Genomic DNA, 13,582 nt, shown 5'->3' with positions numbered 1-13,582 from the left:
GATAAAAATTACAGACCTCTACATGCTTTGTAAGTAGGAAAACCTGCAATATCGGCAGTGTATCAAATACTTGTTCTCCCCACTGTATATATTTAAAAAAAAATGTTGCTGACACCCCTCCCCAGAGGTGTCTCATTATTGGGATTCATTGCTGATTCCTACCTGTAGCTCACTATGAGGTGTCTAGTGATAAAGGTTAAGGCAGGGCTTTCGACTCTGTCAATCACCACATTCTTATCGGCAGACTCAACAACCTTGGTTTCTCAAATGACTGCCTCGCCTGCTTCACCAACTACTTCTCAGATAGAGTTCAGTGTGTCAAATCGGGGGGCCTGTTGTCCGGACCTCTGGCAGTCTCTATGGGGGTGCCACAGGGTTCAATTCTCTGGCCGACTCTTTTCTCTGTATATATCAATGATGTCGCGCTTGCTGCGGGTGATTCTCTGATCCACCTCTACGCAGACGACACCATTCTGTATACATCTGGCCCTTCTTTGGAAACTGTGTTAACAAACCTCCAAATGAGCTTCAATGCCATACAACTCTCCTTCCGTGGCCTCCAACTGCTCTTAAACGCTAGTAAAACATAATGCATGCTCTTCAACCGATCGCTGCCAGCATCCGCCCGACTAGCATCACTACTCTGGACGGTTCTGACTTAGAATATGTGGACAACTACAAATACCTAGGTGTCTGGTTAGACTGTAAACTCTCCTTCCAGACTCACATTAAACATCTCCAATCCCAAATTAAATCTAGAATATCCTTCCTATTTCACAACAAAACCTCCTACACTCACGCTGCCAAACATACCCTCGTAAAACTGACTATCCTGCCGATCCTTGACTTTAGCGATGTCATTTACAAAATAGCCTCCAACACTCTACTCAGCGAACTGGATGCATTCCATCACAGTGTCATCCATTTTGTCACCAAAGCCCCATATACCACCCACCACTGTGACCTGTATGCTCTCGTTGGCTGGTCCTCGCTACATATTCATCGCTAAACCCACTGGCTCCAGGTCATCTATAAGTCTTTGCTAGGTAAAGCTCCGCCTTAACTCAGCTCACTGGTCACCATAGCAACACCCACCCATAGCATGGCCTGTTTATTGCCTTACCTCCTTACTCCATCACACTGTATATAGATTTTTATATTGTGTTATTTACTGTACTTTTGTTTATCCCATGTGTAACTCTGTGTTGTTTTTTTGTCGCACTGCTTTGCTTTATCTTGGTCAGGTGGCAGTTGTGAATGAGAACTTGTTCTCAACTGGACACCTGGTTAAATAAAGGTGGGGGAAAATGTAATTAAAAATACATTTAAAAAATCATAACTTTATTGACAACACCCAAATAGATACTGTCATAATGCGATTCTTCAATAATTAAACATTTCTTAATACTGTAGCAAACATTATATTACACAGGACATTCAAACAAGCCTTACAATTATAATCCAAAGTAGTGTGAAATGCACTCATAAGCAACCTGTAAATGGAGGTTACTCCCCTGAGTTTTCCCCCATTCACATTCAGAAAAAACTGAAAAACTAAAATCTTTGCTCACCATTTTTGCTCTAATCAGATATTGTACATCCATAACTATCGGTTTCCTCATTACCAGATATACTACATCCATAACTAGTGGTTTCCTCATTACCAGATATACTACATCCATAACTATCGGTTTCCTCATTACCAGATATACTACATCCATAACTAGTGGTTTCCTCATTACCAGATATACTACATCCATAACTAGTGGTTTCCTCATTAGCGGGGAGGAGTTTCTACAACCAAATTGTATGTTCATCGCCCTCGTTCCTCAATTTTAGGAAACACAGAAAGGGCCCTATATTGGAGACCAAAAGTTGTCAGGCACACTGCTTAGAGTTTCAACAACATGAATAACTTATTTCTAGCCTACAATCATCGATGTTACTACTAATGTGAAAACAAGACAATATATGACTATTCTTGCTCAATTTAAGACAATTGTCAAATAATTTTAACATTCATTACAGACGTCAATTGTTGTACAACATCATGGCTACACTGTTGGCATCACCTTTTACAGTGGATTTCCACTGTTGTTGGCCTTTAATCATCTGACTTTGTTGTTCACACAGGAGAGATACGGGACTATCGTGGATCTGGGGAGCCTCAACAACAACATGATGCTGAAGAGGCAGAGAAGAGTCTCTCCAGATCAGAACACATCAATAAACACCTGCAGAGATCCACAGGGAAGAGAACTCACTGCTGCTCTGACTGTGGGAAGAGATTCTCCTCCTCATCAGGCATTAAAACTCATCAAATGATCCACACAGGAGAGAAACCTTATAGCTGTGATCAATGTGGGAAGAGTTTTATTAGATCTGGCCATCTGACTTTACACCAGAGAACACACACAGGAGATAAACCTTATAGCTGTGATCAATGTGGGAAGAGTTTTAGTCAATCTAGCTCTCTGACAGTGCACCAGAGAACACACACAGGAGAGAAACCATATAGCTGTGATCAATGTGGGAAGAGTTTTTGTCAATCTAGCTCTCTGACAGTGCACCAGAGAAGACACACAGGAGATAATCCTTATGGCTGTGGTCAATGTGGGAAAAGTTTTTGTCAATCTAGCTCTCTGACAGTGCACCAGAGAACACACACAGGAGAGAAATTGTATAGCTGTGTTCAATGTGGGAAGAATTTTGGTCATTCTGCCTCTCTGACTCAACACCAGAGAATACACACAGGAGAGAAACCTTACAGCTGTGATCAATGTGGGAAGAGATACTCTAGTAAAATATCTCTGATCAAACATCAGAAAATACATGGAGTTGTTTCATGATATCAATGAATAAATGTCACAATGTAGAATGTTGTAGTAGGAGTATTTTAATGATGTCACAATGTAGAATGTTTTAACATTGTAGTAGGAGTGTTTTAATGATGTCACAATGTAGAACACTAAACGTTTGTTCCCTGTTCTATTGATTTCAACATGATATGGATATTAGCCTCAGGGGGAAAATCCAGGCTCTGAATTGGAAGAGTACTATTTATGTGATTTAACAAAATTGTCAACTGGAAACAGGGCAGCAAAGTTTGTCTCCAGAGCGTTTTAGAGGATATTACTATTGAACTATGAACCCCTTTAATAACCAGACCTTCATACAAACTTGCTCTGGTCTGAATTCTTGACGGAGTCACAACGGGCGGCCTAAGCGGCATCTAGTCCATCTGCTGACTGGACGCAGGTGAGGAAAGGTGAGGAAAATGTACATTTTATTTTCAGACAACAAGTTAAAGTGTAGGAAGCATAAGTTTTTACTCAACAGTGTAACAACACAGTGTGGTTAAAGACTTAGTAACTTAGTTGTAAGTACAAACAGTTATGTTTTTGTTTTAAATTTACAAAATTAAAATTACTAATTTACATTTCAAATGTTTCCTTCACTCACGTATTACAACTGTTTTTCTAGGGGTGTAGGGTGGAAGCTGTCTCTGTGTAACAGGGAATTCCTGTCCGTCGGCTTCCTGTATAGGTCTGTGCTAAAACCAACCCCCTCCCTCTTAATCAAAATGTCCAGATAACTTGTTTCATGCGCATCAAAGGTGAGGGTGAATTTCAGATGTTCACTGCTTGTATTGATGAAGGAGTGGAATCGATGAAGTTCCTCTGCTGTCCCCTGGAATAGAAGGAACACGTCATCAATGAAGACTTTTACAGAGCCTGATGAGGTGCTAGAATGTATTGTTAGGGCTGACAATCACGTTCTTCTCTAACAACCCCACATACAGATAGGGATAATTAGAGTATATTTTTAAACTACAATGACCATAATGCACTGCGTGCCTACTTGTCTTGTCTGTTTATTTTACACCTGCTATGTAAAAGAGACAGAAGAATGTATGGTGGTCAATGCTATCCGGGATCCTTGGGACATCCCTACCCTAAACCCTACCTTAACCATTTTAAATGTCAACTTCAATTGGCTAGAGACATCCCAAGGATGTATCTCTACCTGAAAATACATGATCTAAGTGTTTGATAGTTTGTATTCAGCAGTCATAAAGACATATTTACTTTAATGAACTACGAAAATAGTGATTTTGTCAGACAGCATAGACAGCAGCTCTACACTTTATTGACTGACTGATCCATTCATCCTTCCATCCCTCCTCAGCCTTCCTCTCCTCTGAAGACCCAGTGAGGGTGGAGCTCAGTCAGAGAGCTGTTGAGGGACTGGTTAGGAAGAACACTTCTACAGCCAGAGAGGTGAGAGGTCACACATGGTTTAGATGGTAAATATTTATGTCCCCTTAGTGGTTCATCACATCAGCTAAAGGGAATATGTTCCATCTGTGTTTATTTACATTAGTGCAAATTGTCCACTGATATTGGTGTAATTTCTCACCCCTTTTGGCTGTATGAAAGTTAATTTCCTCTCAGACACACACATTTGTTCTTTGTTATTATGAAGGTCATTTGTGTAGAATGTACTTTCCCACACTCATTCAACCCACTTCTTTACGTTGCTTATTTATATTCAGTGGCCTGACTGCATCCAGACTATGTCAAAGGCCCATCCTGGTAGATCTGAACCTAATGCATCTTGGAGTAATCAGATAACAGAAGTCACATTTAGGTGCCTGGTGTAACTGAGTCCATAGATGCTTCATATCCATTACTTTGATATAATATGACTAAATGTGGTTCTGTGTTGCAGGGGCAGTCAAGAAATGGAACAGCAAGGCAACAGAACAAGAGACCACCTCAAGCCCCCTGGTAGAGCCGGGGGTGGTGTTTACCACTCCACCAGGAGAGCTGTGGAAGACCACCTCAAGGCCCTGGTAGAGCCGGGGGTAGTGTTTACCACTCCACCAGCAGAGCTGTGGGAGACCACCTCAAGCCCCCGGTAGAGCCGGGGGTGGTGTTTACCACTCCACCAGCAGAGCTGTGGGAGACCACCTCAAGCCCCTGGTAGAGCCGGGGGTGGTGTTTACCACTCCACCAGCAGAGCTGTGGGAGACCACCTCAAGCCCCTGGTAGAGCCGGGGGTGGTGTTTACCACTCCACCAGCAGAGCTGTGGGAGACCACCTCAAGGCCCTGGTAGAGCCGGGGGTGGTGTTTACCACTCCACCAGCAGAGCTGTGGGAGACCACCTCAAGCCCCTGGTAGAGCCGGGGGTGGTATTTACCACTCCACCAGCAGAGCTGTGGGAGACCACCTCAAGCCCCTGGTAGAGCCGCGACACCTTCCTGTTCAAGTGAGCACATCACAACAAGGTGAGTCCAACAATGTATTGGATGCTGCTCTATAAATGATGTACTATGCCAGGGAGATGTGTATACTGTAGCTAAGAAAGTAATACTAAGTGTATGTTGTGTAGTAAGGTGTTAATAGCCCATGTGCCTCACACGAATAATTTGGTCCCTTTCCCCTCTCATAATTTAGCCTACTGCTCTGACTTGGTGCTGCACATGTAGACTATAGCCTTTAGAGAAATGTCATCATCAAATATTGTAAGAGCTTTCAAAGTCTGCTTACATAGAGTTATGACTTGGTGTACAGGGAGAATACTGTAAGAGCGGCCCATAACAACATTTCTAAAGTGCTGAACTAACGGTTATATTGACTGGGTCCGTACAGCTCTCTCATTAATGTCTTCATCAAAATTACGGATTGCCTGTAGTCCACTTGTTGTCCCCTTATGCCATAGTTTGTACATCTCAAGTGTCAGTAGAAACCACATTTGTTTAAGCAAGTCAGCCATATCAGCTATGTTTTTTAAAAAGGATTCACTCCATGGTGCTGAAAAGAAAGCTCTGCTGTTGGGATAGCTTTATGTCTACCATAACAGTTTGTGGGCACTGTTTGTCAAAGTTATAGTGCAATTCATGTATTGTTTAGTGTTGTGTTGTGTAGTGGTTTTGCTGGCATTCATCTAAAACATTTTGGGGGAGTTTTCCCCACCAAAATGTACATGCTGCAATCACCACGGGGTGAATTATAACACATCAACCCTGTTACCTATAGATAGACAGTCTAGAAATCTTTAAACAATTTACATTTGTTTGGTAAGCTTGCATTCCATTCCCCCTGTCACATGGGGATCTATGGTTGATTCTAAATGAAACAGTCAACTCAGTTACAGTCAACCCTGTCACTTTATTTGGCACTTAATAGACACTTGCTATAGTATGTATTTTTTTAAACTTTTGAGATGGGAAAACATGTGTTTTATTAAGTTGAACATGTGCTCTTTATGACAGAATGTTAGAATTAGGTGAAATAAAAGTTACACTCCCCAAAAGGTGCTCAACTGGTGGAATGACCCAAGTACTGAACTGGAGGTGGGAGAGCTAACGATGCGTCTACTGTTGCTCTCTCCTCAGATTCTTAGAGAAGCTATTTCAATCTGATATTTCTCCTATGGTCTAAAATAGATGTGTATAGAGGACTCCTCTCTAATATAACATGTCACACATTGTAGCAAACTGATGGAATGTTAGGCGTCTCATTGAAAGTCTAACATCTACCATGACTACTGGATGTTTCAATTCTAATAAATAACAAAACAATCCACACCGTAACAACAATATTGTTTTTTAAATTTAATGCTTTTATTAAAACGTAAAACTTTAATAACAAAAATGACATCGTCAAACATCACTGGCCTGACTTGAGTAGCTCTGCCCGGGGATGGAGCCAGTAACTTAGCTGCTACCGGTCCGGTCCAGGCTACCTGCAGACCTCCTCCCAGACCTCCTTTTCAGCACCTCCCCTTAACAGGTGAGGTGGTGGAAATGATCAGAGTTGCCTTCAACTTGAATAAAGATGAGAAACTCTGGTTTGTGGAGCCACTGGTCTGAGGGGAGGACTTCTGTTTAAACCATTTCCATTTTTGGGATATTTTCTAGGACAGTAGAGGTGGTGAGCAGAGATGAATTTAATTAGGATAAAGATGAGAACCTCTGCTCTGGGGAGGAGAGTCACTGACCTTCGATGGTTTGTTGCCTGATAAAGAGGATACTTGCTGGCTTGAGGAGACGATCATGTTTTGTGGAGGAAATGTGGCTTGATGACTTAAAGAGGAGGAGGAATTATTGGGCGACACTTTTAATGACCAATGTAACCTCAGTGGAACTGTGGCTTCTTCGAGTTCCAGCTCTAGGCAGACAGCACGTCAGGAATGCTGTCAGACATCAGAGACAGGTAAGTATCTATATATTTACATGTTCCAGCTCTAGGCAGACAGCACGTCAGGAATGCTGTCAGACATCAGAGACAGGTAAGTATCTATATATTTACATGTTCCAGCTCTAGGCAGACAGCACGTCAGGAATGCTGTAAGACATCAGAGACAGGTAAGTATCTATATATTTACATGTTCCAGCTCTAGGCAGACAGCAGGTCAGGAATGCTGTAAGACATCAGAGACAGGTAAGTATCTATATATTTACATGTTCCAGCTCTAGGCAGACAGCACGTCAGGAATGCTGTAAGACATCAGAGACAGGTAAGTATCTATATATTTACATGTTCCAGCTCTAGGCAGACAGCAGGTCAGGAATGCTGTAAGACATCAGAGACAGGTAAGTATCTATATATTTACATGTTCCAGCTCTAGGCAGACAGCAGGTCAGGAATGCTGTCAGACATCAGAGACAGGTAAGTATCTATATATTTACATGTTCCAGCTCTAGGCAGACAGCAGGTCAGGAATGCTGTAAGCCATCAGAGACAGGTAAGTATCTATATATTTACATGTTCCAGCTCTAGGCAGACAGCAGGTCAGGAATGCTGTCAGACATCAGAGACAGGTAAGTATCTATATATTTACATGTTCCAGCTCTAGGCAGACAGCAGGTCAGGAATGCTGTCAGACATCAGAGACAGGTAAGTATCTATATATTTACATGTTCCAGCTCTAGGCAGACAGCAGGTCAGGAATGCTGTAAGACATCAGAGACAGGTAAGTATCTATATATTTACACGTGTGTTGCATGTACACTAAACCCTCACATTTGGATAATGTCACTTTTTAAAGTGACAACATATATATTAACAGTGTAAAACATGAATAGATGTTTAAACATTCTTTACCCCATCTTAATTCTCTTCCAGATGCCTGGCCTTTTCTTGTTCTTGGAGGTTGGCTCTGATGTTTCAGCCTCTTCTGGAGCTTCTAGCTGCTGGCTGTCTGGCCCCCCCTGTTGGTTCTCTGCCCCCCCCCTATTGGTTCTCTGCCCCCCCCCCTGTTGGTTCTCTGGCCACTCCTGCTGGTTCTCTGAACTCCCCTCCTGGTTCTCTGCCCATGCCTGTTGCCTCCTTGGCCTTTCCTGGTGGTCATCTCCAGATCCAGTGGGCTGTGTTGTCTCCAGATAATCGTGGCTGTGTTGGGTGGTTAGACACCGGGTGTTGATTTGAGCATCAGCCTCCAGATTCATCTGCTCCAGGTAATGTCCCTTCATCTTCCCCCTCTCCTCCTTCAGTTTCTGATGAGTTTGTTTTTTAAGCAGGGACTGCTCTCTCCACTGCTTATTAAAATCCTCCATCTTCTTCCTTCTCTTCTCAGCCTTCAGCAGCTCCTTCCTCTTCTCCCTCTCTCTCTCTGCCCGTGTCATAGTGGCTGTTAGCCTTGTGTGTCCAGGGATGGCTGGTAGGGGTGAAGAAGTAGAGTTCACATTCAACTTAGGGATCTGGTATCAACTTAAATGTAATGGACACAGGGAATGAAGAATAGAAAACACAATTTAATCTCAATGATTCTTTACTCTTTTCAGTTGAGCAAGGCATGGAATTTGTCAATAAAGTGCAATAATTCCCGAATTGACCCTAAGTTGAACATGAGTCCCGAATGGCACCTATTCTTAATATAGTGCCAGGGCATATGTGATCGCTTAGGGCCGCATGGCCACTAGTAGGGCATATGTGATCGCTTAGGGCCGCATGGCCACTAGTAGGGCATATGTGATCGCTTAGGGCCGCATGGCCACTAGTAGGGCATATGTGATCGCTTAGGGCCGCATGGCCACTAGTAGGGCATATGTGATCGCTTAGGGCCGCATGGCCACTAGTAGGGCATATGTGATCGCTTAGGGCCGCATGGCCACTAGTAGGGCGTATGTGATCGCTTAGGGCCGCATGGCCACTAGTAGGGCGTATGTGATCGCTTAGGGCCGCATGGCCACTAGTAGGGCGTATGTGATCGCTTAGGGCCGCATGGCCACTAGTAGGGCGTATGTGATCGCTTAGGGCCGCATGGACACTAGTAGGGCATATGTGATCGCTTAGGGCCGCATGGACACTAGTAGGGCATATGTGATCGCTTAGGGCCGCATGGACACTAGTAGGGCGTATGTGATCGCTTAGGGCCGCATGGCCACTAGTAGGGCGTATGTGATCGCTTAGGGCCGCATGGCCACTAGTAGGGCGTATGTGATCGCTTAGGGCCGCATGGCCACTAGTAGGGCGTATGTGATCGCTTAGGGCCGCATGGCCACTAGTAGGGCGTATGTGATCGCTTAGGGCCGCATGGCCACTAGTAGGGCATATGTGATCGCTTAGGGCCGCATGGCCACTAGTAGGGCGTATGTGATCGCTTAGGGCCGCATGGCCACTAGTAGGGCGTATGTGATCGCTTAGGGCCGCATGGCCACTAGTAGGGCGTATGTGATCGCTTAGGGCCGCATGGACACTAGTAGGGCGTATGTGATCGCTTAGGGCCGCATGGCCACTAGTAGGGCGTATGTGATCGCTTAGGGCCGCATGGCCACTAGTAGGGCGTATGTGATCGCTTAGGGCCGCATGGCCACTAGTAGGGCGTATGTGATCGCTTAGGGCCGCATGGCCACTAGTAGGGCATATGTGATCGCTTAGGGCCGCATGGCCACTAGTAGGGCATATGTGATCGCTTAGGGCCGCATGGCCACTAGTAGGGCATATGTGATCGCTTAGGGCCGCATGGCCACTAGTAGCCCCCGGATCCCCCCAAAACACGTTTTAGTGTGTGTTTTTTAGGAACTCCTTCTGGGTCTCTACTTAGTCTTGAGAGTTAGACTAGTAGATGACACAACTCCTTCTGGGTCTCTACTTAGTCTTGAGAGTTAGACTAGTAGATGACACAACTCCTTCTGGGTCTCTACTTAGTCTTGAGAGTTAGACTAGTAGATAACACAACTCCGTCTGGGTCTCTACTTAGTCTTGAGAGTTAGACTAGTAGATAACACAACTCTTTATGGGTCTCTACTTAGTCTTGAGAGTTAGACTAGTAGATAACACAACTCTATCTGGGTCTCTACTTAGTCTTGAGAGTTAGACTAGTAGATGACACAACTCCGTCTGGGTCTCTACTTAGTCTTGAGAGTTAGACTAGTAGATGACACAACTCCGTCTGGGTCTCTACTTAGTCTTGAGAGTTAGACTAGTAGATGACACAACTCCGTCTGGGTCTCTACTTAGTCTTGAGAGTTAGACTAGTAGATGACACAACTCCGTCTGGGTCTCTACTTAGTCTTGAGAGTTAGACTAGTAGATAACACAACTCCGTCTGGGTCTCTACTTAGTCTTGAGAGTTAGACTAGTAGATGACACAACTCTTTATGGGTCTCTACTTAGTCTTGAGAGTTAGACTAGTAGATAACACAACTCCGTCTGGGTCTCTACTTAGTCTTGAGAGTTAGACTAGTAGATGACACAACTCCGTCTGGGTCTCTACTTAGTCTTGAGAGTTAGACTAGTAGATAACACAACTCCGTCTGGGTCTCTACTTAGTCTTGAGAGTTAGACTAGTAGATGACACAACTCCGTCTGGGTCTCTACTTAGTCTTGAGAGTTAGACTAGTAGATAACACAACTCTATCTGGGTCTCTACTTAGTCTTGAGAGTTAGACTAGTAGATAACACAACTCCGTCTGGGTCTCTACTTAGTCTTGAGAGTTAGACTAGTAGATGACACAACTCTTTATGGGTCTCTACTTAGTCTTGAGAGTTAGACTAGTAGATGACACAACTCCTTCTGGGTCTCTACTTAGTCTTGAGAGTTAGACTAGTAGATAACACAACTCCTACTGGGTCTCTACTTAGTCTTGAGAGTTAGACTAGTAGATAACACAACTCCGTCTGGGTCTCTACTTAGTCTTGAGAGTTAGACTAGTAGATGACACAACTCCGTCTGGGTCTCTACTTAGTCTTGAGAGTTAGACTAGTAGATAACACAACTCTATCTGGGTCTCTACTTAGTCTTGAGAGTTAGACTAGTAGATAACACAACTCTATCTGGGTCTCTACTTAGTCTTGAGAGTTAGACTAGTAGATAACACAACTCTATCTGGGTCTCTACTTAGTCTTGAGAGTTAGACTAGTAGATAACACAACTCTTTCTGGGTCTCTACTTAGTCTTGAGAGTTAGACTAGTAGATGACACAACTCTATCTGGGTCTCTACTTAGTCCTGAGAGTTAGACTAGTAGATAACACAACTCCGTCTGGGTCTCTACTTAGTCTTGAGAGTTAGACTAGTAGATGACACAACTCCGTCTGGGTCTCTACTTAGTCTTGAGAGTTAGACTAGTAGATGACACAACTCTATCTGGGTCTCTACTTAGTCTTGAGAGTTAGACTAGTAGATGACACAACTCTATCTGGGTCTCTACTTAGTCTTGAGAGTTAGACTAGTAGATGACACAACTCTATCTGGGTCTCTACTTAGTCTTGAGAGTTAGACTAGTAGATGACACAACTCTATCTGGGTCTCTACTTAGTCTTGAGAGTTAGACTAGTAGATGACACAACTCTATCTGGGTCTCTACTTAGTCTTGAGAGTTAGACTAGTAGATGACACAACTCCTTCTGGGTCTCTACTTAGTCTTGAGAGTTAGACTAGTAGATGACACAACTCTATCTGGGTCTCTACTTAGTCTTGAGAGTTAGACTAGTAGATAACACAACTCTATCTGGGTCTCTACTTAGTCTTGAGAGTTAGACTAGTAGATGACACAACTCTATCTGGGTCTCTACTTAGTCTTGAGAGTTAGACTAGTAGATAACACAACTCTATCTGGGTCTCTACTTAGTCTTGAGAGTTAGACTAGTAGATGACACAACTCTATCTGGGTCTCTACTTAGTCTTGAGAGTTAGACTAGTAGATGACACAACTCTATCTGGGTCTCTACTTAGTCTTGAGAGTTAGACTAGTAGATGACACAACTCTATCTGGGTCTCTACTTAGTCTTGAGAGTTAGACTAGTAGATAACACAACTCCTTCTGGGTCTCTACTTAGTCTTGAGAGTTAGACTAGTAGATGACACAACTCCGTCTGGGTCTCTACTTAGTCTTGAGAGTTAGACTAGTAGATAACACAACTCTATCTGGGTCTCTACTTAGTCTTGAGAGTTAGACTAGTAGATGACACAACTCTATCTGGGTCTCTACTTAGTCTTGAGAGTTAGACTAGTAGATGACACAACTCTATCTGGGTCTCTACTTAGTCTTGAGAGTTAGACTAGTAGATGACACAACTCTATCTGGGTCTCTACTTAGTCTTGAGAGTTAGACTAGTAGATGACACAACTCTTTCTGGGTCTCTACTTAGTCTTGAGAGTTAGACTAGTAGATAACACAACTCTATCTGGGTCTCTACTTAGTCTTGAGAGTTAGACTAGTAGATGACACAACTCTATCTGGGTCTCTACTTAGTCTTGAGAGTTAGACTAGTAGATGACACAACTCTATCTGGGTCTCTACTTAGTCTTGAGAGTTAGACTAGTAGATGACACAACTCCTTCTGGGTCTCTACTTAGTCTTGAGAGTTAGACTAGTAGATGACACAACTCTATCTGGGTCTCTACTTAGTCTTGAGAGTTAGACTAGTAGATGACACAACTCTATCTGGGTCTCTACTTAGTCTTGAGAGTTAGACTAGTAGATGACACAACTCTATCTGGGTCTCTACTTAGTCTTGAGAGTTAGACTAGTAGATAACACAACTCTATCTGGGTCTCTACTTAGTCTTGAGAGTTAGACTAGTAGATAACACAACTCTATCTGGGTCTCTACTTAGTCTTGAGAGTTAGACTAGTAGATAACACAACTCTTTATGGGTCTCTACTTAGTCTTGAGAGTTAGACTAGTAGATGACACAACTCTATCTGGGTCTCTACTTAGTCTTGAGAGTTAGACTAGTAGATGACACAACTCTATCTGGGTCTCTACTTAGTCTTGAGAGTTAGACTAGTAGATAACACAACTCTATCTGGGTCTCTACTTAGTCTTGAGAGTTAGACTAGTAGATAACACAACTCTTTATGGGTCTCTACTTAGTCTTGAGAGTTAGACTAGTAGATGACACAACTCTATCTGGGTCTCTACTTAGTCTTGAGAGTTAGACTAGTAGATAACACAACTCTATCTGGGTCTCTACTTAGTCTTGAGAGTTAGACTAGTAGATAACACAACTCTTTCTGGGTCTCTACTTAGTCTTGAGAGTTAGACTAGTAGATAACACAACTCTTTCTGGGTCTCTACTTAGTCCTGAGAGTTAGACTAGTAGATAACACAACTCTTTCTGGGTCT

General features: G+C 43.2%; 2 protein-coding genes across 3 annotated transcripts in view; one reads left to right on the top strand and one right to left on the bottom strand.

Moving 5' to 3' along the window:
* LOC129842748 (zinc finger protein 664-like) overlaps positions 1 to 13,582 on the bottom strand; it is a 275,164-nt gene that overhangs the window by 125,538 nt on the left and 136,044 nt on the right. The window lies entirely within an intron of this gene.
* Positions 1 to 13,582, top strand: part of LOC129842754 (zinc finger protein 239-like) — a 54,422-nt gene that overhangs the window by 3,657 nt on the left and 37,183 nt on the right. Inside the window, exon 2 of one of the 2 annotated variants that reach the window (XM_055911387.1) lies at positions 2,134 to 2,878. The exons of the other annotated variant lie outside the window; for it this stretch is intronic. Coding sequence (XP_055767362.1) covers positions 2,134 to 2,849 — 716 coding nt within the window. The 3' untranslated portion in view covers positions 2,850 to 2,878. Of the gene's footprint in view, positions 1 to 2,133; positions 2,879 to 13,582 lie in introns of those variants that run through there. 2 annotated transcript variants of the gene reach the window in all.

Source organism: Salvelinus fontinalis, unplaced genomic scaffold (assembly GCF_029448725.1).
Source record: "Salvelinus fontinalis isolate EN_2023a unplaced genomic scaffold, ASM2944872v1 scaffold_0064, whole genome shotgun sequence".
Classification (NCBI taxonomy): Eukaryota; Metazoa; Chordata; class Actinopteri; order Salmoniformes; family Salmonidae; genus Salvelinus; species Salvelinus fontinalis.
Note: the sequence above shows the minus strand (reverse complement) of the source record. Positions and strands in the feature narration are given on the sequence as shown.